A 27492-nucleotide genomic window follows, 5' to 3' on the forward strand; every position below is an offset into this window, starting at 1 on the left:
TTGAAGAAAAGAATGAAAAAAATGCTGCAAGTTTCATTTTTGTTTTTTTGTTTTTGCGTTAAATAGCTGTGCAGCAAAGAGAGAAAAGTCTTCTTCGTTTAGTTTTTAAATTCCCAATTGCAGGCGCTTACGGCCTTTTTTTTTGTTTTTTTTACGAGGATGACGAAGTTAGTAACGTTACTTTAACGATGCATGTTTAGGAAAAATCTTTACTTTGGAACCTTTGACAATTTTCGAAATTTAGTAAACCACGATAACGAGGGAAAAAACATTCTCTTATTTTGAAAAGTCGAATCTTTGAAAGCGATTGTAAAATTGTTTGATATAACGGTTTTCTTTCCCGATGTTTCGTTACGTTAAAGTTACTGACTTCAGTCTCATTGTTATTTTCTTTTCAATTCTCCACTTCAATTCTCCCTTCTTCTTGTTATTTTTCATCCTCAACTTTCCGCTTCTCGTTTTAGTTTGTCTTTTTTTTTATCTCCGTCGCAGAGACGAGGCGTCGCCTTCGAAGGATCGCAGTTGGGCGTAATTACGTATAATTAATCCGATTCTTATTATCGACGACATGCTTACATTTGATCAGCTGGACGACGTCGGTGTGCGTTGACTGCATTACGTTGACACCGTTCACCTGCGCCAAAACCGTTATCGTATTATTAGTTATATTAATTACATGTATAAAATTTGTCAAATCAGAGATACAACACACACACACACATATATATATACATATATATTTGCAAATTGATAATACATGTATTACATAATTCAAGTTTCAGATTACAGAGTGGCTGCAGCTGATCGACGAGCAGAAGCAGCGTGTATAAAGAACTGAACTGGGCGAATGCCAATAACAACGATCAACCGCGTCAGGATGTATAACAATGAGGAAAAAAAAAAAAAAAAAAAATTAAATAAGGATAACAATATAACGGTATGGCCGTCGATACTCTTCAGTCTATGGTATTTATACGTATGTATACAAATATGCCTGATCATAATTCCAGGTATAACAATGATAGAAGGATAATACAAGCGTATAAATCGGTGTTTAAATTGCGGTAGGGGAAAAAACGTCGATGCGACTATACGAGTAAGAATTTATAAAACTTTACTTTCGTAACTGATTTCTTTTCTTATCTTTTTCTCTTTTTCCATCGGTATTGTCAACTTTTCTCTGATTTATACGTGCACGGTAGAGATAATTCTTGAAAGTTTTCACTCTGGTCCGAAACGCGTTGTGCGTTTAATTGTAAGATTAATTTTATAGTAAGATCGTGACAAACGAATTAGAAAACTGTCTTCTGAACATTTTTAATATTGTAATACGGTGGGATTTTAATTTTCTTGCTTTTCTTTTTACGAATTGAGGGGCTAATTAACGGGCGAATTGTGAGAACAAAAACTATAATAATATTAAGAAACATAAAATATGAAATAAAAACTTCGCTTTATTACCTTTATTATTTTGTCACCAGAGTGAAGTCCCGCTCTCGCCGCCGCGCCACCTGCAATAAATCAATCAATCAATCAATCAATTAATTAATTAATTATAACCGTATCACCATCGAGCATGACAATGTTATGTATTTATAAGCAGGCGTTCAAGCACGAAGAAGTTATAATGTAACGCGTCCGAGTCGGCGATATGTTAAAAAGTAAACAAATAACTGCAGGCGGTAGAATTTCTTGTATATTTGCAAAACACACCGCGAGCGAGTTTCGTTACGTATAATCATCGACCGACGGGAGTGAATTTTTTTCGCGCTATTGATTTCACACACGATCATGTGTATATTATTATATTAATTTGAAATGTTTCAAGCACAATTGAAAATGAAAATCAAGAATACATTTGAAACGATTTTAAACGTCAAATTATTAAACACTGTACATAGATCGCGTTTATAATTAATTAATTGCTCTAGGCTTCGGTACATGTGAAAAATAAAGATACTCGCTTTGATTGTACCGTAATTTTTATACAACACGTGTACATTTTATTTTACATTTTTCACAATAATTAAATCTCGAAATAATGATTTTCGTTTCGTGTGCTTTTTACCAAATTTAACCCAATTGCATCGAAAAAAATTTTTTATTGTACTAAACGAATCATGAAATAAGAGGAACAAAAAAAAAAAAAAAAAAAAAAAAAAAATGTAAAACAGATGTGATTGTTCCAGTAACGATTTTGTAAAATTGTTCGAATTACAAGAAAATGTGATACAATTATAGTAACTATTTAATGTAGATGAGATAGTTGTCGAAACTATATTTTATTGAATTATTGAAAAGTTAAATTCGTTCGTTTTTAGTTTACAGCTACGACGACTTTTTTCAGCTGAATAAGGCAACAAACTCAACGTCAATTTATTGTTACGCGAGCGTCAAGTTATCGCAACAGTTACAAGAAAATATGATACATAAGGATCATTAATCAATGAAAAAGAATAATAATATCATGTTAGATTTATTGGTTCAAGTTATAACCAAACTATATACATAATTACGTATATCGATGTTTCGAGATCTAGAAAATCAATTGTGTGATCAATTTTTTATTTTTTTTTTCCGACGATATCTCGAGAACGAGTTATCGGATTTCAATGATTTTTATTTCAATCGACGGGACTTTTTCAAACTTATAACTGATTAGATTTTCCCTTCGATCGTCTTAGTACTTTTTCAGTTATTTAAACAACGAAATTCCAAAAAATAGAATAAAAATTATGATACCTTGCGAATAGATTAATGGATTTGAATGAAAATTGATACCGTGAAGTTTTTTGGGTCGGTAATCGCGAGTCTAAAGTCAGATTTACAAAATTTAAATTCGGCGTATTCGATGGACTGAAGTAAAAAAAAAAAAAAAAAAAAAAAAAAAAAAAACACCAAGACTATTTGGATTTTTATGAAATTATCGAATTCAATATGTTTAAAAAAAAAAATCTAATAATATTCGGATTTCGATAGAAATTAGTAGGCGAAAATTGGATATTTTCATGACAATTTCAGTTTTTCCATTACCAGATTACCTGGATTTCCCTCAAATTTCCCCACTTCTGGTAAATTACTAAAACCAAAATCGTTCGGCTTATCACCTCTACACTCGGTATTAAAATTCAATTCGTCTCGAAGAAAACTGTGACGTACGTAAAAAAAAAAAAAAAAAAAAAAAAAAAAAAAAAAAAAAAATCCATTTCCAATTTCCCACGACAGAGAAAACTGATATCTTCAACTTTTCCCCACAGCGAAATTAAAAAGTCCCCCGACAATTCCACGTTTTCGAGGGCGTACCTTCCTTGACGGATTGAACGTAGACGGGGTTGTCGCCGGAAACCTTCATCCCGTATCCTGCTTCGTCCTTGTAGACTACGAGGGTGGCGATCGGCGGAGGTTCCCCGACTCCGCTCCCATTTCCACCGGCGGCAGCGGCACTGCGACGTGGACCACCGCTTCCATTCATCCCTCGTCCGTCGTCTCTCGTCTTACCTCCTCCTCCAGCTCACCTCTCTCGCCGGCAGTGCAACGGACGAACCGAGTCGCCTGCGTTTCGTTTCGTCGCGGAAAAAGAAGTAGAGAAGAACGATGAGACGGGAGAAAGAGAACGAATAAAAAAAAAAAATAAATAAATAAATAATCTGCGAATAGAAAATCGACCTTGATTTTTCACTTTCCGAGCAATAAGTTTTAGTCGTCATAAATGTTTTCATTCCCATCTTCCATCGGGTAACGAAGTAACAAAGTATAGTTTATCGCGACGCGATGTTAAATAATCGTCATCATCATCGTCGTCGTCATCGTCATCGACACCTGCACACCGGTCCGAGAGATAAAGCAGCTCTGTAACTTATAGGTGTATATAGGTTTGATCATTCGGTGTTGAGAGAGTGAGAGAGATGGGAAGATTACGTTGTTGTAAATTACGATTAGAAACGCTCGCGGTGTTGAGAAAACGAGGCGCGAACGCATAATAAGATAGTAAATGACTACAAGTGGGTACTTTTAAACAACGCCTGAACTGGTGGTGTAAAATATTGTAACTCACATCGCTCTCTCAACTCACATCAACATTCGCGAAACTATAATTTGGCAAAAAATAATTTACTTGTAATTTAGAAACATTCTAAACTTGCAGAATATTAATCTTTCGTCGATACTTCGCGATACTGAAGTTGCTAACTTCAAGTTGATGAAAAGAAAAAAATCAAAAAAAAAAAAAATCGTTATTACACAGTTCAGAGAAGGACTTTCAAGAAGTTGACTTTTACAAAGTTTGAAAATGTTTTTTTTTGCTGTTATTATTTACTAGCTGAATTTAAAAAAATTCTACGGATGCGAGTGTAAACGATTTTTTTTTTTCTTTTTGTGAAAACGTGCATCGTTAAAGTAACGTTACTGACAATGAGTTCGACCCGATCATCCGTCTCTCTATTTTCTCCTTATCGAATAGAAGAAGGCGTGTTTGGCGCACAGCCGTTTTATAATACGGCTGCTATACCCGGCACCGAGTGCGTTAAATTTCTAACACAACGCACGCTGTCCGACTTTCGCGTTTCTTTGTGTGCGCGTGTGTGTGTGTGTGTGTGTGATACACGACGCAGCCTATCGCATGCATGGAGAGAATTGTTCGCACAAGGCGCAGGTGTTTCCACAAAATGGGGCGGGATTGCAATTCCGAATTTGATAAGTTACGAATAATTCGGTGACGAAACTCGATTAAGTAAGGAAAACAAACTTTGACGAAACGTCAAAGATTTTCAGATCCGTAAATTTCTGACATGGTGAAATTTCAGCATATTTTTATGTCCGGTATCCTGATCATTTTGATTTTCGGTTTTTCTCATTTTTCACACCCACTCGTCGAGTAAATCACGCTGTGCGAGTATATTTTAATTTGTCGGAATTTTGCTCTATCGGAACTTGTATTTATCTTCGCACGAGGAAAACTTACGACGAACAATTTAAGTACCTGTTATTAAAATTTGTGTATAAATTCGAATAATGATCTTTTCATCTTTTCAGTATGATCCGGACGGATTTAGAGAATCTGTCGTACATATTTCAACTCACCTTAACTCAATAGTTGAGTCTTGTGAAAAAGTCAACATTTGTTACGTTTCTAAACCAGGAATTTGACTATATTCTATAAAAAAAATTCATATCCATTTCAACATTCGATGACGAAGAACAAGACAGCGTAAAGCCGAGCCGTTCTATAATCATCTGTACAAAAGACGATAATCTACGAAAAAGTGTACGATGATAACCTACTAAAAATTTCTATACCAGAATTACGAGAGTGTCCGAATTTCTCTACTTAATCATTTCGCTCACACATTTTTCAACTCGATATATCAGCCTGAGTTTCAGGGTTACCGTGCACGAATCTAAAGTGAATCAGTATTTGATGATTTCTAAATCCAAGATGGCGGAATCAACATGGCGGATGTAGAATCGAAAAAACTATAAAAATTCGATGATTTTAGCCGAAACTTGTGACTCGGGAGTTTTTCGAGTCGCTCATCACAAATATGAAGTGAGAATTAACGATAAACCGTGATAATTACTAGGGCGTGGAAATTTTTGTGAGCGAAAGGGTTAATCGTAAAATAAAATTGGTAGTCAGAGGTCGAAATTATATCGTGTTGAAGTTGGTAAGATTATCGTAACGATTCCACGCTTCGTAAAAACCGTTATTTCGGGATTTTGGAGAAGTGAAAAATTTGAAATTCGTTAAACGGTATTCAATGAAACAAAAAATACTCGATATTTTTCAATCTTAGTTCCTTTAAAATCATCGTTGTTAAAATAAGAAAATAATTATTTCCACCATATTATATATATGTATATATATATATTTCGACGACTATATATATATATATAGACCTTGAAATTGAAAGTGTCATTTTTTTTTCTTTTCTATTTCATTGTTCGTAACTGCACGATTAGATATTACCTAACTGATCTATATGTGACGATAATTGCGCCGAGGGGAACGAAGTAAGTATTTAAGTAAGTAAGCGAGTAAGTAATGGGCCATTCGTTAATTACGTAAGGACGATTTTGGTAATTTTTGACCCCCCCCCCCCCCTGCCCCCATGTAAGGGCACATAAGATTTCTTAAACTCTTCCTCCCCGTCTTACGTAAGATTCTATGTAGTTTTTCCGAATAATTAAAATAATATCAACAAACGGGAGGAACGTACTATAATTTTTATTTACAAGATCGAAAAGAGAGTATGAGAATAAGTTTTAACCCCCCCTCGCCAAGATAAGGGCACGCAGAGATTTTTTTAACCCCCCCCCCCCCCCCCCCCACTTCCCCTCGGGACCCTTACGTAATTAACGAATGGCCCCTAAGTCATTAATTACATGCACACGTAAGACAACGTCAAGGTCGTTTCGACGAATCGAATCGCGTATTCTGTTGGCTGCGTCGAGTCGTCGTTCCTCGACGAATATTCGTATAATTATCACCGTCGTGTCTGAATTGACGTTTGTTAATTGGTGCCGCTGCTTCGGCTCGATCGTCGTTGTTAAAAAAATAGGCTGGTTAACCATTCCTTGACGCCAAAAATTGATTATCTTCGCTTGTAACGTGACCGACGTATCAAAAAAAAATTAAAAATAGAAAAAAAAAAAAAAAAAAAAATTGATCGCGAAAGGTTGGTTTGGTTGCGAAAAACTTTTGATGACGAAAAAATTACTTACTAATGAAATATAATACGTATATTTAACGCGATCCATTTTCCTTATCGCAAAAATATCGCGCAGCAATGCGCCAGCAGCATTTCCGGATACGACAAAGAGAGAGGAGGTAAAAAGAAAAACGATATGGAAGAACTGCTGCGACAATGAATTATAAACAAGGGAAATTTTTTTTTTATTTTTTTAAGGAAAAGAGACGAAGAAAAATACAATCGTGTGTAACGAGCGATATACAGACGTTTATGTTTACACCGTCGCGAGTTGATCGCTGTTAGACGCATGCGAATGGATTATATTATTAATTGTTCTAGAAAAAGCCGAGGACGAGAAGGATGGAACGAGTGTAGTATACCTATAACGCATGTGCTGAGAAGAAGAGTGAAAAAAGAAAGAAGATTAATGTAGAAACGTACGTAGCTGTGTAAATATTTAAATTTCCGATAAATAGAAGAGAAGATGGGAAAACTGAAAGAATAAGAAATAAGAAAATAAAGAATAAGAAACAAAAAACAAAAAACAAAAAAAATAAAAAAAAACGAACAAACACAGCCAAGAGAGGAGACGACGATAATTGTCCGCGAAAAATTAAAACCCAGGGACGTCTGCAGCTGTGCGGTGCGCGTGTTTTTTTCGACGTACGAATTGGAAATAGAAAAATAAATAAATAAAGTCCGTGTGGCGATAAAAGTAAAACGTTCGTTCGGGATATAATAAAAGAGACGGAAAAAAAGTTCAGACGCAGTGAGGTAGGCATTACACGGATAAAGGGAACGAGAATTGGAAAAAATTATAGAGAGAGAAAGAAACAAAAAGAGGATAAGAAGGATTTCTTATTCAAGCCCTTCGAATCGTAGTGATAAGTTATCTATTTTCTCAATATTTGGAGAACTTTTAAAACATATTTCTTTGGCGTTTTTTTTTTTTTTTTTTGTTATTTCTAGAGAGTAATTATTGCGATATAATTTAAATTGTTGTTGTTAAAAGGAAATTGAATGATTAAAAAATCGTGAAAATTGAAGGAATAATTAAATTCCGAGAAAGTTATTCCTCCACACATGTACAAGTTTTTAGGGTCGCTGATTACAAATCTGAAAGCGAATTTTAAAAATTCAAGATGGCGGATCGAATATGGCGCATGAAAATTTGAAATTCGATCGAATCCGGAGAAAAAACACTGTCCAGGGATTTTTGAGGTCGCTGATTACCAATCTGAAATCAGATGTTGAAAATTCAGTAAGGCGAATCCGAACTGCGACCTCGAAAACCCCTGCGTAGAGTTTTACTGCGCGTATTCGGTGAAATTTGAAATTTTCGTCCGCCATATTGGATCCGCCATCTTGGATAAAAAAAATTTGAATTCGGATTCGTAATCAGCGACCCGAAAACCGATAAAATACAATCTCGTTGCCAAAGTTGACTCAGCACAATAACGTGTGACTCAAAGGGTTAAACGCGCGTGCCAACGTAAACAACTCACCTGACAACTATACCGAACTAGGAGGAGTCGACGGCAGATTGTTTGTTATATTATTTCACTCCGAGGAATAACGGTCGATATGCAAGGGAGACACGCGTTCCAATTTAGCGCGAAAAAGGGTCGAGGATAAAACAACGACAAAGGAGTCCGAAAAAACAGGAAACCGCTGACTCTTCTGCCACGGGATGCGTCCGTTGATAATGTTGTGTGCAGGAAAGCGTCCTCGGGATGAGGAGAAGACGGAGGAGGAGGAAGAGGCGAGACTCGTACGCGTTTGTGCCGCCCATAAAGAAGAAGAAGAAGAAGCGACGTTTGCGTGTGTTCGAAGTGCGTCGACTTTTCTAGCCCACGTAACTCGGTCTGCGGCCTGCAAAGTTACGGCCGATTATTTCGACAAGATTCGTTGTTTTCAAGACGAAGACGACGACGACGACGACGATGTGCGGATTAGGAGAAAAGTTCGGGAATATCGTGATATCTGTTGTAATAATAAAAGCGAATGATATGTCGGTAAACACCGATTAGGTTAAGCCGCGTACGCATTTGTAACAATTGACAGTCGACGACAATGCGATGACAGGCTAATCCGAGTACCGTTACAAGACTGTTAATTAACGGCGGAGGATCAGTAAATACCAACGTGCGGAGTGAGGAGAAATAGGGTTGAAGAGACTGTTTCATTATTGTAAAATCTGTGTAGCGCTATGCGCTCTTTTTTACCTTTCATTTAATCCACTGACAGCGTCTTTCGATGTTTTGAATAACGAGCAGCAGCAGCGGAATCGTCCTGCAGAACCAGCCTTGTGAATCACAGTGAGTTTTGGTCGCGACGAGGAGTGGAATATGATCGAAGGTTTAGGCCATAGACACTAGGTTTCTCTATATCTTTTATTGAGCGCACACTAGTATTTAGCAAGAATTATTGTTGCATCGCTATAACGTAAGAAAAGAATCCGCGCTAACATGACGCTCCTTGACGCTGACGAATAATTATCATCGTCGTACACTTTTTACAACACACTTTCACAGCACATCAAAGCAGCGCGTAAGTATCTATCCTGAATCCCTCTACGCCTGCACACCCGGTTATACGTATACATGCATTGTATCAAAATATCTGATTATAGAAAATTTCACGACACTGAGACTCCCTACGGTTACAGTCACTTCGTCGAAATACTATCCGCTATCAAGGCACTCCGTTCGCCGCTGGATTACTCTTGTTTAAGTCTCTTCGACTTCGCTGTGTAAAATGCACTTTGAATCGAACAAAAATACACCACTAACAAGTGTCAGCCATCTTGTATCTGCTCCCAGCACAACCCATCGTCCCGTCGTGCATTGCGCCGACTGGTACACAGACGACGGGGGGATTCGAGGTCCGGCATTTGAATCGTTTGTTTCGTCGGTAACTTTGGCATCAGCTTTATAATTTCGGTAGAGAAATTCATCGTATCTGCGCATGCATCCGGTGCACGTACTTTAAACAATGACGATTTAAAACAAACTAACGACGAAGGAATTTACATTAAATAATCAATCGAGGCAAATCTACATGTATACAGTTTTCTATGATCGTTTACGAATCGAAAGCCGATAGATACGTATATGCATGAGTTTTCAGTGTTCAATCCACTGATACATGTGTATACATATATCAGTGGTTCAATCGCAGGGGCTGTTTAGTAATACCACTAGCGTTAAACTGTAGACTGCCAGACTTATACGAAAAAGGGGTTGCCTATTCTAACGGGGTTGAACGTGTTTTATGGGGTTGCATGCAAAACGGCTCTTGTCGATAAAGAAGCTACCGGATCGCCAACACAGTTTCTTATGGACCAAGACTCACTGACTCGCCGGGTACCGATCTCAACATTTTCCCAGGGGTAACCGTATTTAAATTCTTCCGTCAACGCAACTAGTTTCATGCTCGAATCAATTACGTCATGGAGCAATAGTATTCCGTCTCGAGTTGCGTACACCAATAAAATTGTCTGCGGACTGAGGCAACACCGTCAACATCGCATTTCAATGCGTGCTTAGCTTTATAGTTAATTTTCCATTATAGGTATGATCGGTGCTCGGCATTCTTTTGTTACGCGTAATCGGTGCTATCGGTTTGTACACATTTCGAACGAAGTTGTATCCAAATTACAGCTTATTAACAATTCCGAATCTTGTCGAACGAAAATACGGTTGAGGGTAAGTAATAACATTGCACGTTCAATACGCGTATTCGTTTCATTTAATATAATTAAATCTAAAACCGTACAACGGCGAGTTGTGAAAAGCCAAAGTTTACAATAAAAATTGAAAATCGCCGATAAACAACGAGTCTTACGAGCAATTAAATTCAACTGCGGCAAACGCTGCAGCTGGATATTAAACGATCGTAAACGTCGTTCGCGATTATCTTTTTCGCGTTAATTAATATTGCATAATGCATGCTGCGCGTGACTTTTATACGTTGAGTGCAAGTTCAGCGATCTGCGGTAAACACAATATTTCCACTTAACCGATCTTTGGATCCCAATAAACGGCATATAATCGTTCATCGCCGCTCTGACCTCGGCGCGATAACGATAATAAGCGAAATTCAAAGAGACCGCATTGGCTATAATCCCGCGGGGGTGCGCGGAATCTAATTAAGATATTCGCAATGCCGTTCGTGCTGCACTTACTAATGAGACGCTGCAGCGGCTATTCGGAATAGTTCACGATCAGACAGCGTAGCGACGAGCAACGCAGCTTCAATTTCGCAACGGGTTACCTTTTTTCTATGAATTATCGGAACAGCGTTGAAATATAGCACAATATACTACACGATATCAAGCTGTAGCCGAGCCACGTTGTGATGACACCGTTACGAGAACAAACATGGCCGCCCTGCATCGCAAATGTCAAGATACGGACGGAAAACATCCGCTCGTGTTGTTCCCTCTTTTACATTGTCATTTTGACAGTCACGTGATCTGTCATACTGTGATGCGGTAGAGAAACTGAGCGGAAAACTGTTATAAAAATTTATAAGTATATATATATATACCTCGTCAAAGAAGTTGCGGATATTGGTTAAGTCCGGTATTGCGGAATAGTTTGATAAGCAATATATAAATAAAGGCGATATATAATAAAATATACTTATTTGCAATACGAGGCCTTTGTTGACTCACAGTTTTCCTTTATCTGCTACACAGGTAAAAGCTGTGGTCGTCAAACGGTAGAGGAGCAAAATGCAAAGGTCGATTCATTCCATCTCAAGTGATTACACGGAGATTGTCAGAAGGCTGCCGTTGAGGCTGCGCTTTGCCTATGGTGTGGGCCATGTAATGAACGACATTTGCGCCTCCATGTGGTTCACGTATATTTTGGTATTTTTTCACTCCGTACTCAAGTTTAGCGCCGCGTTGTCCGGAGTCGTAATGCTGATCGGTCAGGTGGCCGATGCATTGGCGACGCCATTTATCGGATTGCAATGCGATAGAAACGATGATTTCTGGTTGTGTCGTTACGGAAAGAGAAAAACTTGGCATTTGTTGGGTAAGAGAAGAAAGCGCCGCACTGTTCCACGGACTTCATAATCTTTTCATTCTGATTCTCGCACAGGCACCGTCGGTGTGGTTTTTTCGTTTCCGTTCATATTCTCGCCGTGCATAAAGTGCGAAGGATCTCACCAGTGGGCTCAATTAGTTTATTATGCCGGTTTTGTTATCATATTTCAATTCGGCTGGGCTGCCGTTCAAATATCGCATCTTTCATTGATTCCCGATCTAACGCCATCCGAACACGAGAGAACAGAACTTACAGCAATTAGGTGAATACTATTTCCGTAATCGCATTCTGTATATATTCGTAATTAGAATTGTTGCAAAGTTTCAAACTTTTACAGTTTTTCAGAAACATGTCACCATTGCGTAATTAGCATTTGATACATTGCTCACGGATATCATTTTCTATTTGCACAGGTATAGCTTTACCGTATGCTCAAATGTACTTGTTTACTGCATTACTTGGGCAGTCCTGCACATAACGAGTGATACCGCTTCGAATTCTCAGATCGGACCAAAAGATGCGCCTCATTTTCAAACAGTGGTAATAATCGGATTGGCAGTTGGCGCTTGGGCATCGTTAATATTTCATATTTATGTAAAAGAACAAGGAACCAGCGATACGACAGGTAGATATTTTTCTAAAGTGTTAAAAGAGTAATGAATAATAGAAATTGACCAACGCGTATGAATTTGTCCATTACAGGACCTCAAAGACGCAACACGAGATCTGTCGGTACTATACTGATGGATATTCAGTTCTATAAAGTAGCCGGTGTTTACATGCCCACGAGACTGTTTGTTAATTTGTCACAAGTTTATATACCATTGTATTTACACGACTATTTGAAAATGGTAGCAACATCGCTGGCTGTAGTACCGTTAACGATGTTTCTCAGCAGTTTTATAACTTCCTTAATAATCGAAAGATTGAACACAAAACTGGGAAGAAAAGTATCTTATTTCATCGGAGTAATGCTTGGATTGACTGCGTGTGTCTGGATTCGACTTGGAAACGGCAAAATGTATACCACGTACGAAATATACCCGGTCTCCATGCTGCTTGGTAAATTTGAGCATTTTTTATGGCTTGCAAATTATAACTGGTATGGTCAATCTTTAATTTTTAATTTTCTAGGTGCCAGTGGCTCGGTTATGCTCGTCACTAGTCTTGGGATCACTGCCGATTTAATTGGCCAGAGTTCGGACAGCGGGGCATTCGTTTATGGAGCAATGAGCTTTACCGATAAATTGAGCAACGGCTTGGCTGTGATGGCGATTCAATCAATGCAAGTAGTTTGTGATAAAATAATAATAATAGTAAAATTTATTGAGTGCTCTTTGCATTATTAATTACATTTCCTGTCTCTTAATTCCAGGAAGTGCCTGTCCGACTGTCCGGCTTATTACAGGGATGTTATAATCTACGCCTGTGGTGGCTCCGCTGTCTTTGGTCTAGTCATGGTACTCTTGATGAAGCCTTTTGTTTACGATGATGGTAATGATTTCATCGATTACAGTTTTCCCAATGATAAATCATTTGATCCATCAATTTCTCCTGATTTTGTACTTTTCTGTTCCAGATGACAAAAATTCGATGATATCAGCGACGACGAATTCCAAAATTATAGATGAATGATGAGAAATTAATGCATTAGGAACTTGTACTGGAACGTCGGATATATTCTTAAATTAATTCTTCTTAAAACTAAAAGTGCTCGGTACTCGTGGGAGTATGAAAAATGAATCTCCTCTACTGGGTTACATTTGGCATACTTGGTGAGCCGACAACGTCAATTATATCTGCCTTAACTTCTGGTTCAACTTTTGGCAGTAGAGATGGCGGAATCGTCAGAGTCTGGGGAAATTTGAACAAATATTGTAATTTTAATATTGCTAAGTTTCAAACATATCAAAGTAGTCTCGAGCTTCGATTCAAACAACGTAGAAACGATTAGGTTCTGGTTTCTAAATTCATCCTCACCTTGCCAGGAGCTAGAGCCTCGTACTGATGTCTCAAGGATTGTAGTTCGTAGTCGCAGGTAGCTAACGCACCCTTAAGCTCGTAATGCAGCACAATGTCGCTACGTAGTTCATTGAATTGTTGACATATCTGTTCCGTTGGAGGCGGATTCAGTTCTGTAATAGCCGAAAGAAAGGAGAAATGTCAAACGTTGTATTTATGTACATATGAAATAATAATGTATTTTCAGTGAATGATAATCGAGTAGGTAAATTATTCAGGCTTACCTAGGTGAAGTTCCGTCAGCATTTGTTCTATACTCTTCATTTTCTTTTGGCCAAGACTGCTGGGCAGTTTGATCCTTTGCGAACGAAGGCTTACGCTGCTATTTTTGAAATCTGGAAACTTTATTCCAGCCGACTCGACCACCTGAAAATTCCAAATTCATAGCAACAAATAGCAACGCTTTGAAATTGGGTCAGTTAATTATATACTTACGTGAGCCGAGTCGATCTTTGTAGGTCTATTTCTATTAGAGTTATTATTTTTCTTCGTTGATTTTCTCTCAGTCTTTCTGGGATCAACCTGATGGTCAGCGGCCGTAATAAGTTTTTGCAAATCTTGCGTTTTACGATCCCTCTCTTTTTTCCGCTGTTCAATTTTTCTCAGCTCAGATAGCAAAGTTTGTTCCTCTTCGACTTGCTCCGGCGTTCTTTCAAACAATTTCTTCAGCTGTTCTTTCCGCCGCTTCTCATGCTCCGCATCAAACGTGTAAACCTTATCGTTGTGAGATTTGGCTCTCGTTAAAGCACCGCACACCTGATAATATCTGAAAAAGTTGAGGGATATCAAAGCTTTTATTGAATAACTTTTCAAAGGCTGGCAAGCATCGTTCTAGCTCTTCGCACATTCGATACCCAAATGCAAAACATGTAAGTTCCCCTTCCAGCTTACCGTTCCTTCAAATCCTCAACAGATCTGTCGGGAAATTTATTACGATCCCATCTGTCTTTGATTATAATAAATCTAAGATCGAATCGTCGGCAGAGATCGAAGAGGTGGTCAGTTTCGGAGCGAGTCCATCCGCTGGTGACCAAATGTTGGACGTATTCTCCGTCAGTATAGGATGGGATTGGAACTTTCTTATTGAACTTGGCAAATGGATATTCTTTGCCAGCATCCGCGACTCGGCGCCAATGGTGAAACACCGCACCATCCGTTCTGGCTGGATTTGTGAACGGGGTCCATTTCCAGGGTCGCACTTTGCGCATTCCGAGCTTGGCTTTCGTCTGCTTGTAGCCTTTGCCCGTATCTGTTGGAAACAGAGGTGGAACGTCATTGTTGTCTTTGTAGAGGAGAGCGTAGACCTCTCGGTGCATTCCTTCCGGCCTCTTTGGCACTTTGTACTCATATCGTTTCTTGTTTTTCTTGTCGACACCAAAAATTGCCTCTTTTGTAACCTCTGGCACGGCCGGTACCTCGATGTCCAATATATCGCGTACATCCGCCATTTTTACTATTCAGTTAATGTAATCCTCAAAACTTTTGAAAGCCAAGTCGTTCAGGTCGAATACGCAAAGCCTGACAGCATTACTGTCAGATGTAATTCAGTAGTTGTGATTTCGAAGAGGTTAACTCTCATTCATCGGTGCCTCGTACACTTGATTCGTTCACAAAGTATTGACTGATTTCAGTCGGTAATAATGAAAACGAGAAAATACTGATATTATAAACCAAATTTCACTTTTTTTACAAATTTATTTACACATTTTGCCAGGATATATACATCAGGGGACGCGAGCTCGCGTAAAATAATGACAGCATTGACGGCTGGATTACTTACACCATGGCTGGCTCGGTGTTGGATCAAGCACGTGGATAACTGGCTACAAAGGTAAGAAAACTAAATAACGAAGTAAAAATCTTTCGTCATACGGCTACAGATAGCGTGGTTAAATATTTCGTTCAGTGAATTTTTCTCGGGCTGGATTTTCACGGGCAGCAAAATATGCCGCGGTAGTCTCAGGCTAGAATTTCATTGGCAGCAAAGCAGCAGCAATTCGCTAAAAGTTAACTTGCACTTCCAACGCAAGTTTTTCCTGCTTGACTTTCATTCGTACGTACTGTCCGAACAGCAGAGCAGTAAACGCAAGGCTATGAGCATCTGTTAGCATTGCTGTTGCTACGTTAAATTACTAGGTAGATGTAGGTAACATCTAGTAAGTTACTAGTGATACTGCGAAGCGAAAATTGTCCGTGAAAATGTGTCGGAAACGGCAGCAAAGCGCTGCCCGACAAGCGGTTGTCCTTTTACTATACGTATGTAATACCGTAGAGACACGTTACCAACAAATATACTCTATTTGTTTAAATAATGTCTTCATACGTTAAGAAGAAACAAGGTTCATAATTTTTCTCATATTCTTCATTCATTTCTACGTATATTCCATTTCGCTGAAGGTCGTCAGCGAATACAAACTTACGCCTGACACCCCGAGCAGCCCGCGTCTCTGCGCATTCACTTCGCGCAGCTCGTCAGCGTTGTCTAGAACTGATCGGTCTGAACTTGCTTCCGAGATCGTCGCGTTGCGCTGCGTTATTCGCTTTTGCGCAGTCAAAGGAAAGACACGCTTGCCGATAGTTCAAAATATATACCCACTATGTTCATCAGTGAATAACACACGATCGGCAGCGTGGCCCAAAGAAAAAAACGAGTTATTAAAGTATAAACAGCCTGTGAATATCGAATGTGAGTTTTGTGTCCCGTGTTCTCATTGTTTGGTGCAACTTCAGCTTTGAGTGATATCAAGCCTTCTCTCTCTGTCCCGGTGTTGTTTTTTTTTTTTTTTGATCGCTGCGCTAGTTTACGATAAATGCGTAGTTGCATTGTCAGCACGTGTTTACTATTGTACTGATCAGGCAGCCAGCTACAACACAGAAGGTCGGAGTGAGTGTGGAATCAAGTGTTATTACGCTGCAGATTCTTATTATTTGATTATAGCTGTATAAAGTTTTCTGAGACAGCTTATTGACGGATTGGTATTTCTGATCGTCTGCGGATTTTTGACTACATACACGCGTTTTCTGACGACGAAATGCCACGATAATGTGCTGTTTTCTTTTTTACATCTTGATAAAACGGACCTTCCGATATGTGACCGTTCAATTTCACGTTTCGGATTTTAGATCGCGGATTAAATTTCTCAGGTGGATGATAAGTGAATGTTTGTGAAATGCAATTGTAGCGTAGTGATCATCGCGTGATACTTTTTATTGATAGTGGCGTACTTTGTATACAAATAAAAACTTATCGATCGGAACGCTGGTCGAATGAAAGGGAGTCTTGGTCGGTCACACTATTGTGGAAGAATAAAAAATAGGTACATGTTTTGGACAATTTTTGATTATATTATTACGCTAATTTTATTTCGAAAAATTTATCTTTTGGTTGAAATGGATTGCTATTCAGTATTTGATTATATTCTATAAAAGCAATCGCAAATTTCTAATGGTGCGTGTATTGGATTTGGAATATGAAATACGAAGAAAATGTCATCTCTTACCTGATTACAGGCACAGACTACATTGCAGCACTATTGACGATACTAGAAATTATTTGAAGGAAGTGACCTGGCCGATGGATTTTTGAGTTCAAGGTGAAAACTAAACCATCCACTTCTGTGAATAAAAGTGAAAGGTACGTAAATGTGATTTTGAATTATAATGTTCCTTTTGATGGCGAATCATTTGATTGGTTAATCTTGACTGATGTCGAACACTGCTCACTGATTTATTCAATACTTGTGCTTATTTTATCAAACTTCTATTATTCGTTTCTACAGTTTATTTATTCATACATCGGATACCACTAAATTATTATGAAATAAACACTATTTTGATACAAAGAGTCTGTAGTAACATAGATTCTAATCCAAGTCTACATTGTGTGAGTAAAATTTTGTTGTGTTCTTATTGCAGTGTAAACTGTGCGTCGCTTCACTGTTCTTCCTCAGATGCTGCCAGAACTACTACTTGTAAAGCGTGGAGCATCCCAGAGGAGGTAACAATGCTTATTTTGATTATTGTTTGATAATCGAAGCTCGTACATTCGAAGTAGAACTTTTCTCCTTGCGTAACATGCATTCAATAAATATGGAAGTAGACAAAAGTAGTAATTAATTTAAGAGCAAAAAAGCCAATTTTCTAAATTAACTTTATTTTTCTTTTTTGTTTTTTCCAGATTTAAGCAGAGACATCCGAGTAACTCCTCCATTACTCGGCAACGTTGGTTGGTGAGTTTGCATGTGTTTAGGTTACGGGTATTTCCCTGGGTGTCCTCTGTCACGTGGCGTGGCGGTAACAATTTTTACACAAATCTTCGATTTCTTAGTTGCATGGATAGGCTCATTCGCGATTGCAACGGTGCTTGACTTTCAGCCGAATAATTTTTTTTCTTGCAATTCTTTCTACCATAGCTTAATTCACGTTAGAAATTTTGCACGTTGCTAAAAGCGGAATGAGCATCGCGGCAGGTAGCCATCGCTTACTCGGCGTTCGCGATGACGAAGTGTGTTTAGCTTTAATTGATACAACAATTTATTTTGAGTTTACTTATGACGTCGTTTAAGCGGTGGATTCACCTGAGGTTTGAATTTCCAACTATTCTTCAATCGTACTCATATGATTGTTTGATTGATAAAATTCCAAAGTCTGGCATAATGTAACTTAATCAAACTGCCTGTTATGTCTGGAATCATTTTTAATTTTTCACAGCCAACAAGTATTGCTCAATTGCAGGTTTAGCTCGCTTAGAAAAATACGTATTAACGTACAGCATGTTTCTAATCCATTTTACAAAAGGTTGATGTACCGATAGTCTGCCAAAATTTATTAAAATAATACATACAATTTTACGGTTGGCGAGATACAACCGCGATACTTCATTCTGACAACGAGTAGGCAGACTACGATACAAAAACATTTTGCTCCCAACAGGTAACCAACGAAAATGTAAGTCAGTGACCACGGCGCAAATGATGAAGAATGGTGTGTGTTGGAAAAAATGGAGAATCGTTTAGATCGAATATAGGTAACCGGGTAGGTAGGTGGACGTTTTGGGATTCGTCGCGGGGTTTATGCATGTGTGTGTGAGTCTCTCTTTTCCGTTGGGTGGTTCCGTTGGGAAACGGGTAAGGGTAGGAAGGTCGCGATGCACCGTGATGTTACTAACTTTTGTAATTCACAGCGTCAAACGATCACAGTGACTTTCCTCGTAGAACACATAAAAAGTCTTGGTGTAATAATCTTCGGACCATGCGTACGCTTTCAAATTTTAAGGAGGTTTAGTTCCTCTTTTCTTGTCATTCTGCGACAATTTTTCAGCTGTTCAATTTAATTATTCAGTCATTGTTAACAATTATTTCATTTGATTGATCATTGTGATCGTCTGAATGGGCAAAACGCATCTCTGGATCATCTATCGCGTTCCGTGGTACGCTAGATGGGGAGAGATGCTGAGCTCGAAGACTTCGCGTCGAAGAGGACCGCCGACCGCCACGCCACACAATGCATGCCTTCCCATCTCCCTCCCGGAATTGATTCGCATCTGTAAACAACAATCCGCATCACAATGTGTCGGATTCAAAAAAACGCAGATGCGGATTGGATCTCTACAGAAATTTGCGACAGTTCCTAGATATTTAAGGATTCTTAACTGATTAATCGGCCGTGCGTTTTCCAGGGTGGCGATAGACCTCGAAAAACGACAATAGTCAGAGAATTTTGTCTCTCGGGAAAAGTCAGGAAATGATGATAGACCTTAGGGAAAAATGTACGTTTTTATAAATCGTTTTCAAAGTTTAACCATTCATCGTAAAGTCAGCTAAGCTAACTTTCGGAAATGGTATCCTTCAATTTCTCATTATTCTTGTGAAACGAAGCAATACTAGGTGTTTTTTAGATCTAAATTTATATATTCAAGTTGCGCAACTCCTGGAGCTTTTGATCATTAAAGTTACCCAGCATTACCTAATTCTTATGGGAAAACATCAGAGAATTGTGAATTTTTTACGGAAAAAGTCGGGGAATTTTACTTGAGTAAAATTGGCGCCATCCTGGTTTTGATCGAGTGATCGAGGGATCCAAAGATCGAGTGATCCCGTGACGATTGATCCAGTGGCCGGGAGATCCAGTGATCGAGTGATCCGGTGATCCAGTGAACGAGTGATTTAGTCTGAGAGTTAACGACAGATTTCATTATACCATTTCCTCAAGCTTCAGTTTCTTGCATACGTTATCCGTGTATCGTATAACTTAACCAATATGAACGTCTTCTAACGCACCCCCAAGACGGAGGGGTACAGGAGGACTAAATTACAGGGTCACATTAGCAAAAAAAAAAAAATATATAGCCGCACACGCGAAAATCGTCGAACGCATTAATTGAAACATAATAGGTTAGAAAATGACGTCCTCCGCCTAAATTCCACGACAAAACTCGTCTTCCATCCACGTGAGTAAGCGCGATAAAATATTTGAAAAATTTATACCCACAAGGATGAAATTGATTATGATGCGTCTTTTTATAATAAGAAACACAAAAATAATAGTGTTGTACCTGTAAAATACATTTAAGGCGGTTCAGAAAAAAGCCTTTATTTAGATTTTACTCTTCGAGATTCGTGGACTTCTCTACTAAAAAATAGTCTCGCGAAAGGGCAGGATTGAAAAAAAAATTGATTGCTACCTCAACGATTTTGGAATTTTGAAGAAAGGACATTTTCAAGAATTCAAAAATTGAGGTATCCTTAAATCTTTCGGAGACTATATTTTGTACGACGAAACAAAAGTTTTTGTAAAACCTGAGATCCATGCGATTTTTTTAATACGGAAAAATGTATGTTGAAATTCGTGAAATATAATTCCCTCAACTCTCAAGTATTTCGATGAATTTCAACATAGAATTATCGGTACTATAAAAAATCGCACGCATCTCAGGATTTTCAAGAATTTCTGTTTCGTCATACTGAACATAGCCACCGAAGTATTGAGGGTACCTTAATTTTCAAATTCTCGAAAATAGCTTTTTTCCGAAATTACAATGTCGTTGAGGTACTGGTAAAAAAAAATTTCTCAGCCCAGCTCTTGCGCGTGAGCTATTTTCTAGTGGAGAAGTGCAAAAATCTCGGAGAAAAGCGAAATCTAAAAAAAAGAGGACCTTTTCTAAACCGCCCTAAGATTCAACGAAGATCGTCTTCTAAGCCTGTGATGCTGAGCCGAGCATGCGGTTACGACGCTGCATCTTCAGGACCTGCCCGAAAGACGAACGTTGTTGTTGGGAATAGTTGAACGACTATCATTAGGTTTTTTTTTTTTTTTATGTTACACATTTGTTCAGGGAATGAATTTAAACTTTGGCGGGAAGTTTTACTAGATCTTTTACCGTGAAAATCGAGACTTAAATATATTAATGAAATTCGATAAAATACTTTAATATAAAAAAAAAAACAAGTTTTTACAATGACATTAAGAGACAATTTCGTGAAAATTCAGGTAGGTAAAGATGCAGCGTTGTAGCCACATGCCAGGCGCAGCTTCATAGGCTTGGAAGACTACCTTTGTTGTATTTTATAGGTGGAAGACTATTATTTTTGTGTTTCTTACTACATAAAGAAGCATTGTAATCGATTTCATCCTTGCGGGTATATATTCTAAAAACAAATTTTCGCGTTATTGTGGGTGGAAGACGAGTTTTGTCGTGTAATTTAGGTGGAAGACTATATCCTTTGAGATTATTATGTTTCAATTAATGCGTACGACAATTTTCGCAAATGTGGCTATACATTTCTTTTGTTTATTTTTTGCTGTAATTTTAATCCTCCTGTAACCCCCCTTTGCGAGGGTGCATTGCAAGACGTTCATACATTAGCAAATTATATGATACACGGATATCTCATACAATGAAAATGAAGTTTGCAGAAATGACGCGGAAATTTTTGACGTCACCTTCTGGATTAGTCGAGTGATCGAGTGATCCAGTGGTCCCGTGATCCAGTGATGGAGTAACCTAGTGTCCGAGTGACGATCGATCCAGCGATTGAGTGGTTGAGAGGTCGAGTGGTCCAGTGATCGAGTCAGGGTGGCGATAGATCGGGAATACCAGGAAAATCGGAAACAGTCAGCGAATTATTATGGAACATACGGAAAAACGTACGTTTTTTCTTTTTTTTTTTGGTTCGTTTTCAAACTTCAGCTGTGCTTCGTAAATTCAATCAAGCTTACGTTCGGAAACGGTATCGTTCAATTTCCAAGTATTCATGTGAAACGAAGCAATAGTATGTTTTTTAAATCTAATTTTAAATATTCGAGGTGAACAACTTATGCAGCTTTCGGTCCTAAAAGCTGCCCAACATGACCTAATTTTCGTAGGTAAACCTTAAGGAATCCTGCATTTTTTTACCGTAAAATTCCGGGAGTCTAATGTTTGCAAAATTGTCGCTACCCTGCTATTCGCACGTAAATTGATCAAGGGAATCGGATGCGCTTTTTGCGGCGTGGACTTAATACCACGTGGTTCTAAGTTTTGGCCGAAAACTGTAAGTACGTGGACTAACTTTTTCTGTGACACTAGTGGTCTTGTTTCTATATGGTACATGTTTGTGATGGGTGCTTTCCATTTATTAACTCAAATTGACTTATGTCGCTATTCCCGGTGTAACCGGCCAATCTGGGCAGAGGAATACACCAGAAATAGTGACACAAGTCGACTTGAGTCAGTAAATGGAAAGCACCCGATATTGGACAAAAGTGTCATGATTCTCTACACAAAAATACCACTCGACGTCACTGAAGTGAATGAGCCCATTTCCTTCTTGCATTCAAATACTCGAGCTTATACATATGGAGGTAGCATCCGAATTTTCGAATGCGTGACCAGCTAAGGGTAATATCAGTATACTCTGTCTCTCATGTTCTGCACCATGATTGGTGGCCTCATCGAACGGGCGTAGGCTCATAAAATCACAGCGCATAGCGAGAGATACAAAGTGTACTCACCTAATCACGCCTCCACATTGTAAAGTAATGTTGAATAATACCTTGGGCTTCCGGTTAACTTGTTTTCGGTCCGAAACATGACGTATCATTTCATGCGATGTTTTACAGTAACTGAAATTAATACAACTCTACCTATTTCTGTGCATTGATAGTGTCATTTTGTGTATCGGTCATAGAACTTTGGTGATTGTTTTCAGTCCCGAATTTCCGTAATAACCGTTGGTTGTATGTTAATAGGAAAAGATTGTCACATAAAAAAAATGTGTGCAGTTCACACATGGTAAAAGTGAAACCTTTAGAAACTAAACTGCGAGAGAATGAGGAAAATGCAGTATCAGGAGTGGATTAATTATAGGGTTTATTTATTATATTTAATATTGGTACCAGGTTTAAAAGTTATTTTACATTTCATTATTCCGACTCCATGTTTTTAATTTTAATAAATGACACGAATGGCTTATGGTAACTAAAATATGAAATAAATGCATTGGTTTGGATTTGATGAATATATCGTTGAAATGCAGCGTCAATTACTGTTTTCGATCTTGTTCGTTATATTTCGTTATATCGATAGTCGTTTCATTTTATTTCATCGAGTTTCAAATCACTCTCGTTCTGAAGAAGTTTTCACTTCAAAAATAAAAGTTCTTTCTCGTGGTCAATCAAGGGTGCGTTCAAAAATTAGCTCCGAGTGCTGTCAACAATCTTTCATCTCTTTTGCGCTGTCGTGTTCGTGATTAGCTCCACATTCGTCCTTGGGAGTTTTAATTCTACCAGCTAGTTTCGGAACGCACGCCAAGTTACTGCTCCAATCGTAAATCGAACAATACAATTGGTTAAAATAATTGTTTTTCACGTAAAAAAATCTCAACACAATATTCCGAATATCACTTTTCAGCTTTTTTATTGTCCGTAAACTTGATAGTCCAAAGTTCTAAAGTTGGTTACGAACGGAACTTACAAATTTTCCCGCCATGCGGTGAAAGCGTTTCTTTTGAATCTCACGTACTCTATGCCCGCGTAGTGTCGCAAAGTGACACGTGGGCGTTGCTGTGCACCGTGATAGTACAGCTGATCGCGAGAGTTTAGTTGGTAAATTGTTTTGAGGTATAAAATAAGCCATAATATCGCGGCCGTTGCGAACAATTTCATGTTTGAACGGTGTTTTTGTTTTATTTGATCGAAAGTCAACGCTACCGGTATTTTTTTCCGCATTTCTTCATAAACTGCGCTACACTACACATATTATCATCCGGTTGGCAATTGTTTCTGCGCATTTGATTTTGCTTTCCTCCCTTCTGCCCGTTAATCTTGCTTTTGAAAATATCATCAATTTGACAGTTGCTTCGTGTCAAGTGTCAAGGAGACGCCTGCAGCCATGATGGTAGGTGGTACCTGTTATCACTAGGATTGTTTTTCAACCGGTCTGTCATATGACCGTCATTTTATGACACAAATTAATCATCCGATTCAGGATTAGCAAAGTACAAGTCGTTTTTAATTCAGATTTATCGTTGAAACAATATGTTCTTCAACTTGTTCCAGGATGGAATATGCGATTCGAATGATATATTGAACAGCGCGCCTCCGAAGAAGGTAGCTTTTCTCACACACTTTATACTTTCAATAACATTTCTTTACTATTCTATTTCGTATCTCGATTCTGTCTTCTTTCGTTCCATTGTCTTCGAATCCACTTTCAATAGTCTCGATTCAAATTATTCATCAAAACTTTCCTACAGACTATTCACGCCGACACAATCGACTTGTCGGACAAATCTTTGCAAGTCGATATATCAGACGCGCTCAGCGAAAAGGATAAGGTGAAGTTTACGGTTCATACCAAAACAACCTTGCCGGAGTTTCAGAAGCCTGAATTTCTCGTCGTCAGGCAACACGAGGAATTTGTCTGGCTTCACGATCGATTTGAGGAGAACGAAGAATATGCCGGATATATTGTGAGTTTTCTGGAATTGTCTCTTGATGGTTTTTTCCCAGGCTTTGAAGATTGTTTAGAAGCGCTAATTTCGCACGAATGGCTTGACTATCATTTCCATTGCATTGTTTCGCCGTATAGATTCCACCTGTGCCACCGAGGCCTGATTTTGATGCTTCGAGAGAAAAGCTACAAAAACTTGGAGAAGGAGAGGGTACTATGACTAGGGAAGAATTTACCAAAATGAAGCAAGAGCTCGAGGCGTAAGTCACTGTGTTTAGTTCACCGCGAAATTGTCGCAGTTGTGAAATATCGTTCAACTTTGAAATAATCTTTGCAATGGCTAGATTATTATTTTCTCTTATCAATTCGTGCATCAGATCTAATATGTATAAATATCAACATCACTTGATATCGTTTTATAGCGAGTATCTTGCGACGTTTAAAAAAACTGTTGCGATGCACGAAATGTTCCTTACTCGGCTGGCGCATCATCCTGTATTTCGAAACGATCATAATTTGAGAGTATTTCTGGAGTATGATCAGGATCTATGCGTGAGAGGTACGAATATTGGTATCTTAGTCAGAGTCGATAAATTGATGGTTGGTTGCAATTATCTATAATTGAACTTTTATCGTTTAGGGAAAAATAAGATGGAGATGTTTGGCGGATTGGTGAAATCATTTTCCAAAACTACGGACGAATATTATTTATCCGCTACCGTTAAAGATGTTAACGATTTCTTTGATCAGGAGATGACGTTCCTTCAACAATATCATCAAAATTTAAAAGAATCTACAGGCAGAGCCGATCGTCAGACGGTTAAACACAAGGATGTTGCAGATTCGTACATAAAAATATCCACCAATCTTCTGCAGCTCGCTACGACAGATAATGGCAAATTAGAAAGGTTTCTCACCAAGATTGCTGAAACTCTTGAAAAACTTAGGGTAATTTCTAGCGTCGATCTTTCCCTCTCGGTCTTTAATTCAACGGATGTCGTTTCTGACGTGTTTGTTACATTTTCAGAAAGTCGAAGGCAGGGTCGCGTCTGATGAAGATTTAAAACTATCCGACACTCTGAGATATTACATGAGAGATACTGCTGCTGCGAAACGGTTGTTATTTAGGAGACTGAAAGCTCTTCATGCTTACGAAACTGCGAATCGTACCCTGGAAAAAGCTCGCGCTAAAAATAAAGATGTTCATGCCGTAAGTAATGGAATCCATAGTATTACCCCTTGGTTAATTATCATCGATCGCTTATTCGGTTTTTGCTCTATTGGTAAACCACGTTTATTCCTTTATCAATAAAATTTTTCGATTAGGCCACATCTCAGATCAAATGTTAATTGATAATGAAATACAGGGTTATAATTGATTGGAATGTAACTTGTGAACAGTTTTGATTGTATAGAGTAATGAGAACAAATCAATTTTTTTTTTTTTTCTTTCTCTTTTTTCACCGCCGCAAAGCTATTTCGCTTGACTACGGATGGTTCCCGATGTTTCCACGGTTGTCTTTTTTCGCGCTTCAAAAATCATTGCGCTACATCTAATTTGTTACGAGAATTTATTAACTTGATCCCGTTTTTTTTTCCCTGTTTTCTGTTGTTTTTTTTTTCACGAGGCAAAAACTAATAATGACGTTAATTTTTTTGACAAAATTGAAATTTTAAAAATTGATCATCTTAATTTTTCTTGCTCCTAAAAGGCACTGGAAGTTGCAGAGGTGTGTCCCCATTTCTATATACCATTTAATATGTACATATTGTTACGATATGTCATTCGTGTTTAGAGTGTTTATCGTATGGTAATTACATTCTTGTAAGAAGAAATTTGTTTCTCATTTTTTCTTCTCTTTTACCGACAATCGTCGAGGATATATAATATTCTAAATTAATTTTCTTCTATATTTGCATAGAAAAAATAAAAACCAATTATAGTTCCTCGACGATAGTTTATTCTCAGTATCTTTTTCCAAGGGTTTGAACATTTCTCGAAAAGCATGACTGTTTAGTTTCACGACGATATAAGAGCAATCGCTAGAAACCTTTCGTGTGAAACATTAAGCCTTTTCAATAAAATTTTTGTAAACGAGAGTAATCTATCCTAAAGGATAAGGTATATACCAGAAAAAAAAAAAAAAATTTCCACTTGAAATGTGTTAGTGTGTAATTGTTGTCCGGATTTAATATTGTATTTATTGACGTATAACAAAATGATTCTATCCATCGCGAAGGCGGAACAATCTCAGACCGAGGCGTGCGAGAAGTTTGAACAAATGTCGGAAAAAGGAAAAGAAGGTATTAACTAAGAAACTGCTTTTTTAAATGGATATTTCGCAACGTTCAATTCAATGCGAATGAATCAATACAATCTTCATTTCAGAACTTACGGATTTTAAGACCAGGCGAGTGGCCGCGTTTAAAAAGAATCTTATCGAGTTAACCGAGCTTGAAATCAAACACGCCAAAGTACGTACAACGATTGTTCATTCATATTATCCCTTAAATCGCCGTAAGCTAACTCGCATTAATAAAACGTATTTCAATCCAGGCTCATGCCGAATTACTCAAGAAGTGTTTGGCTAATTTGCGAGAAGAGTGACACGATCGATTGAAGTAATCGGGGGTAATCGATTAACGCTAACGTATAACGACAACAACATTCTACGAATAAACGATATACGAGAAAACGGGGAAGAGAACGAGTAAAAGTGAATAATAAAAAAAAGAATGAAAAAAAAAACAAAAAAAAAAAAACCAACAACAAAGTGAAAAATGCAAAAAATAA

At 38.1% G+C, this 27492-nt stretch overlaps 4 protein-coding genes and 1 long non-coding RNA gene across 18 annotated transcripts in view; 3 read left to right on the plus strand and 2 right to left on the minus strand.

Moving 5' to 3' along the window:
- Nucleotides 1–10486, minus strand: part of RhoGEF2 (Rho guanine nucleotide exchange factor 2) — a 44985-nt gene extending 34499 nt beyond the window's left edge. The window contains exons 1-4 of one of the 7 annotated variants that reach the window (XM_046634963.2): nucleotides 8915–10486; nucleotides 3304–3552; nucleotides 1462–1511; nucleotides 577–634 (exon numbers count right to left, since the gene is read on the minus strand). In XM_046634963.2, coding sequence (XP_046490919.1) covers nucleotides 577–634; nucleotides 1462–1511; nucleotides 3304–3472 — 277 coding nt within the window. In that variant the 5' untranslated portion in view covers nucleotides 3473–3552; nucleotides 8915–10486. Of the gene's footprint in view, nucleotides 1–576; nucleotides 635–766; nucleotides 789–1461; nucleotides 1512–3303; nucleotides 3553–3666; nucleotides 3840–8194; nucleotides 8572–8914 lie in introns of those variants that run through there. The other 6 variants (XM_046634966.2, XM_046634968.2, XM_046634970.2 and 3 more) reach the window with 6 other exon arrangements.
- On the plus strand, nucleotides 8535–13965 carry LOC124223213 (major facilitator superfamily domain-containing protein 12). Of its 5 annotated transcripts, none has more exons than XM_069137566.1 (8): nucleotides 8535–9007; nucleotides 11392–11734; nucleotides 11801–12008; nucleotides 12160–12371; nucleotides 12449–12808; nucleotides 12881–13035; nucleotides 13126–13240; nucleotides 13326–13965. In XM_069137566.1, exons 2-8 carry the CDS (start codon nucleotides 11428–11430, stop codon nucleotides 13379–13381), a joined length of 1413 nt encoding a protein of 470 aa, XP_068993667.1. In that variant the 5' UTR covers nucleotides 8535–9007; nucleotides 11392–11427; the 3' UTR covers nucleotides 13382–13965. The 5 variants fall into 5 exon arrangements, with proteins under 5 accessions (XP_068993667.1, XP_068993664.1, XP_068993663.1 ...); XM_069137563.1 differs by lacking the exon at nucleotides 8535–9007 and adding an exon at nucleotides 10193–10396; XM_069137562.1 differs by lacking the exon at nucleotides 8535–9007 and adding an exon at nucleotides 10970–11275.
- Nucleotides 13405–15794, minus strand: DMAP1 (DNA methyltransferase 1 associated protein 1). The gene is made up of 5 exons (XM_046634988.2): nucleotides 14660–15794; nucleotides 14204–14534; nucleotides 13993–14134; nucleotides 13727–13881; nucleotides 13405–13600 (listed from the first exon to the last, which is right to left on the minus strand). Exons 1-5 carry the CDS (start codon nucleotides 15214–15216, stop codon nucleotides 13496–13498), a joined length of 1290 nt encoding a protein of 429 aa, XP_046490944.1. The 5' UTR covers nucleotides 15217–15794; the 3' UTR covers nucleotides 13405–13495.
- Nucleotides 15420–17986, plus strand: LOC124223221 (uncharacterized). Its single transcript, XR_006884231.2, has 4 exons — nucleotides 15420–15599; nucleotides 17279–17402; nucleotides 17684–17765; nucleotides 17946–17986. It is a non-coding gene; the product is annotated as an uncharacterized lncRNA (long non-coding RNA).
- Nucleotides 17987–23814: 5828 nt separating this feature from the next.
- On the plus strand, nucleotides 23815–27492 carry Snx6 (sorting nexin 6). Of its 4 annotated transcripts, XM_046634598.2 has the most exons (11): nucleotides 23815–24143; nucleotides 24305–24355; nucleotides 24502–24717; nucleotides 24837–24958; nucleotides 25121–25257; nucleotides 25339–25646; nucleotides 25726–25908; nucleotides 26411–26428; nucleotides 26939–27002; nucleotides 27088–27173; nucleotides 27256–27492. In XM_046634598.2, the coding sequence occupies exons 1-11, from the start codon at nucleotides 24138–24140 to the stop codon at nucleotides 27304–27306; spliced, it is 1242 nt and encodes a 413-aa protein (XP_046490554.1). In that variant the 5' UTR covers nucleotides 23815–24137; the 3' UTR covers nucleotides 27307–27492. The 4 variants fall into 4 exon arrangements, with proteins under 4 accessions (XP_046490554.1, XP_046490556.1, XP_046490557.1 ...); XM_046634600.2 differs by lacking the exon at nucleotides 24305–24355; XM_046634599.2 differs by lacking the exon at nucleotides 26411–26428 and having other exon boundaries at nucleotides 23817–24143.

The sequence above is a fragment of the Neodiprion pinetum genome, chromosome 7 (assembly GCF_021155775.2).
Source record: "Neodiprion pinetum isolate iyNeoPine1 chromosome 7, iyNeoPine1.2, whole genome shotgun sequence".
Taxonomy (NCBI): domain Eukaryota; kingdom Metazoa; phylum Arthropoda; class Insecta; order Hymenoptera; family Diprionidae; genus Neodiprion; species Neodiprion pinetum.

Excerpts from the sequence above, each read along its gene's own strand:
- DMAP1 (XM_046634988.2), bottom strand. The coding sequence starts at position 15,216 with ATGGCGGATGTACGCGATATATTGGACATCGAGGTACCGGCCGTGCCA. Across the intron at positions 14,135-14,203 it reads CAAAGATCGACTCGGCTCAC|GTGGTCGAGTCGGCTGGAAT; the intron begins GTAAGTATATAA and ends TGGAATTTTCAG. Across the intron at positions 13,882-13,992 it reads GCTGACGGAACTTCACCTAG|AACTGAATCCGCCTCCAACG; the intron begins GTAAGCCTGAAT and ends CGGCTATTACAG.
- Snx6 (XM_046634598.2), top strand. Across the intron at positions 24,356-24,501 it reads ACAGCGCGCCTCCGAAGAAG|ACTATTCACGCCGACACAAT; the intron begins GTAGCTTTTCTC and ends ACTTTCCTACAG. Across the intron at positions 24,959-25,120 it reads ATGAAGCAAGAGCTCGAGGC|CGAGTATCTTGCGACGTTTA; the intron begins GTAAGTCACTGT and ends ATCGTTTTATAG.
- LOC124223213 (XM_069137566.1), top strand. The coding sequence starts at position 11,428 with ATGCAAAGGTCGATTCATTCCATCTCAAGTGATTACACGGAGATTGTC. Across the intron at positions 11,735-11,800 it reads AAAAACTTGGCATTTGTTGG|GCACCGTCGGTGTGGTTTTT; the intron begins GTAAGAGAAGAA and ends ATTCTCGCACAG. Across the intron at positions 12,372-12,448 it reads AGGAACCAGCGATACGACAG|GACCTCAAAGACGCAACACG; the intron begins GTAGATATTTTT and ends TGTCCATTACAG.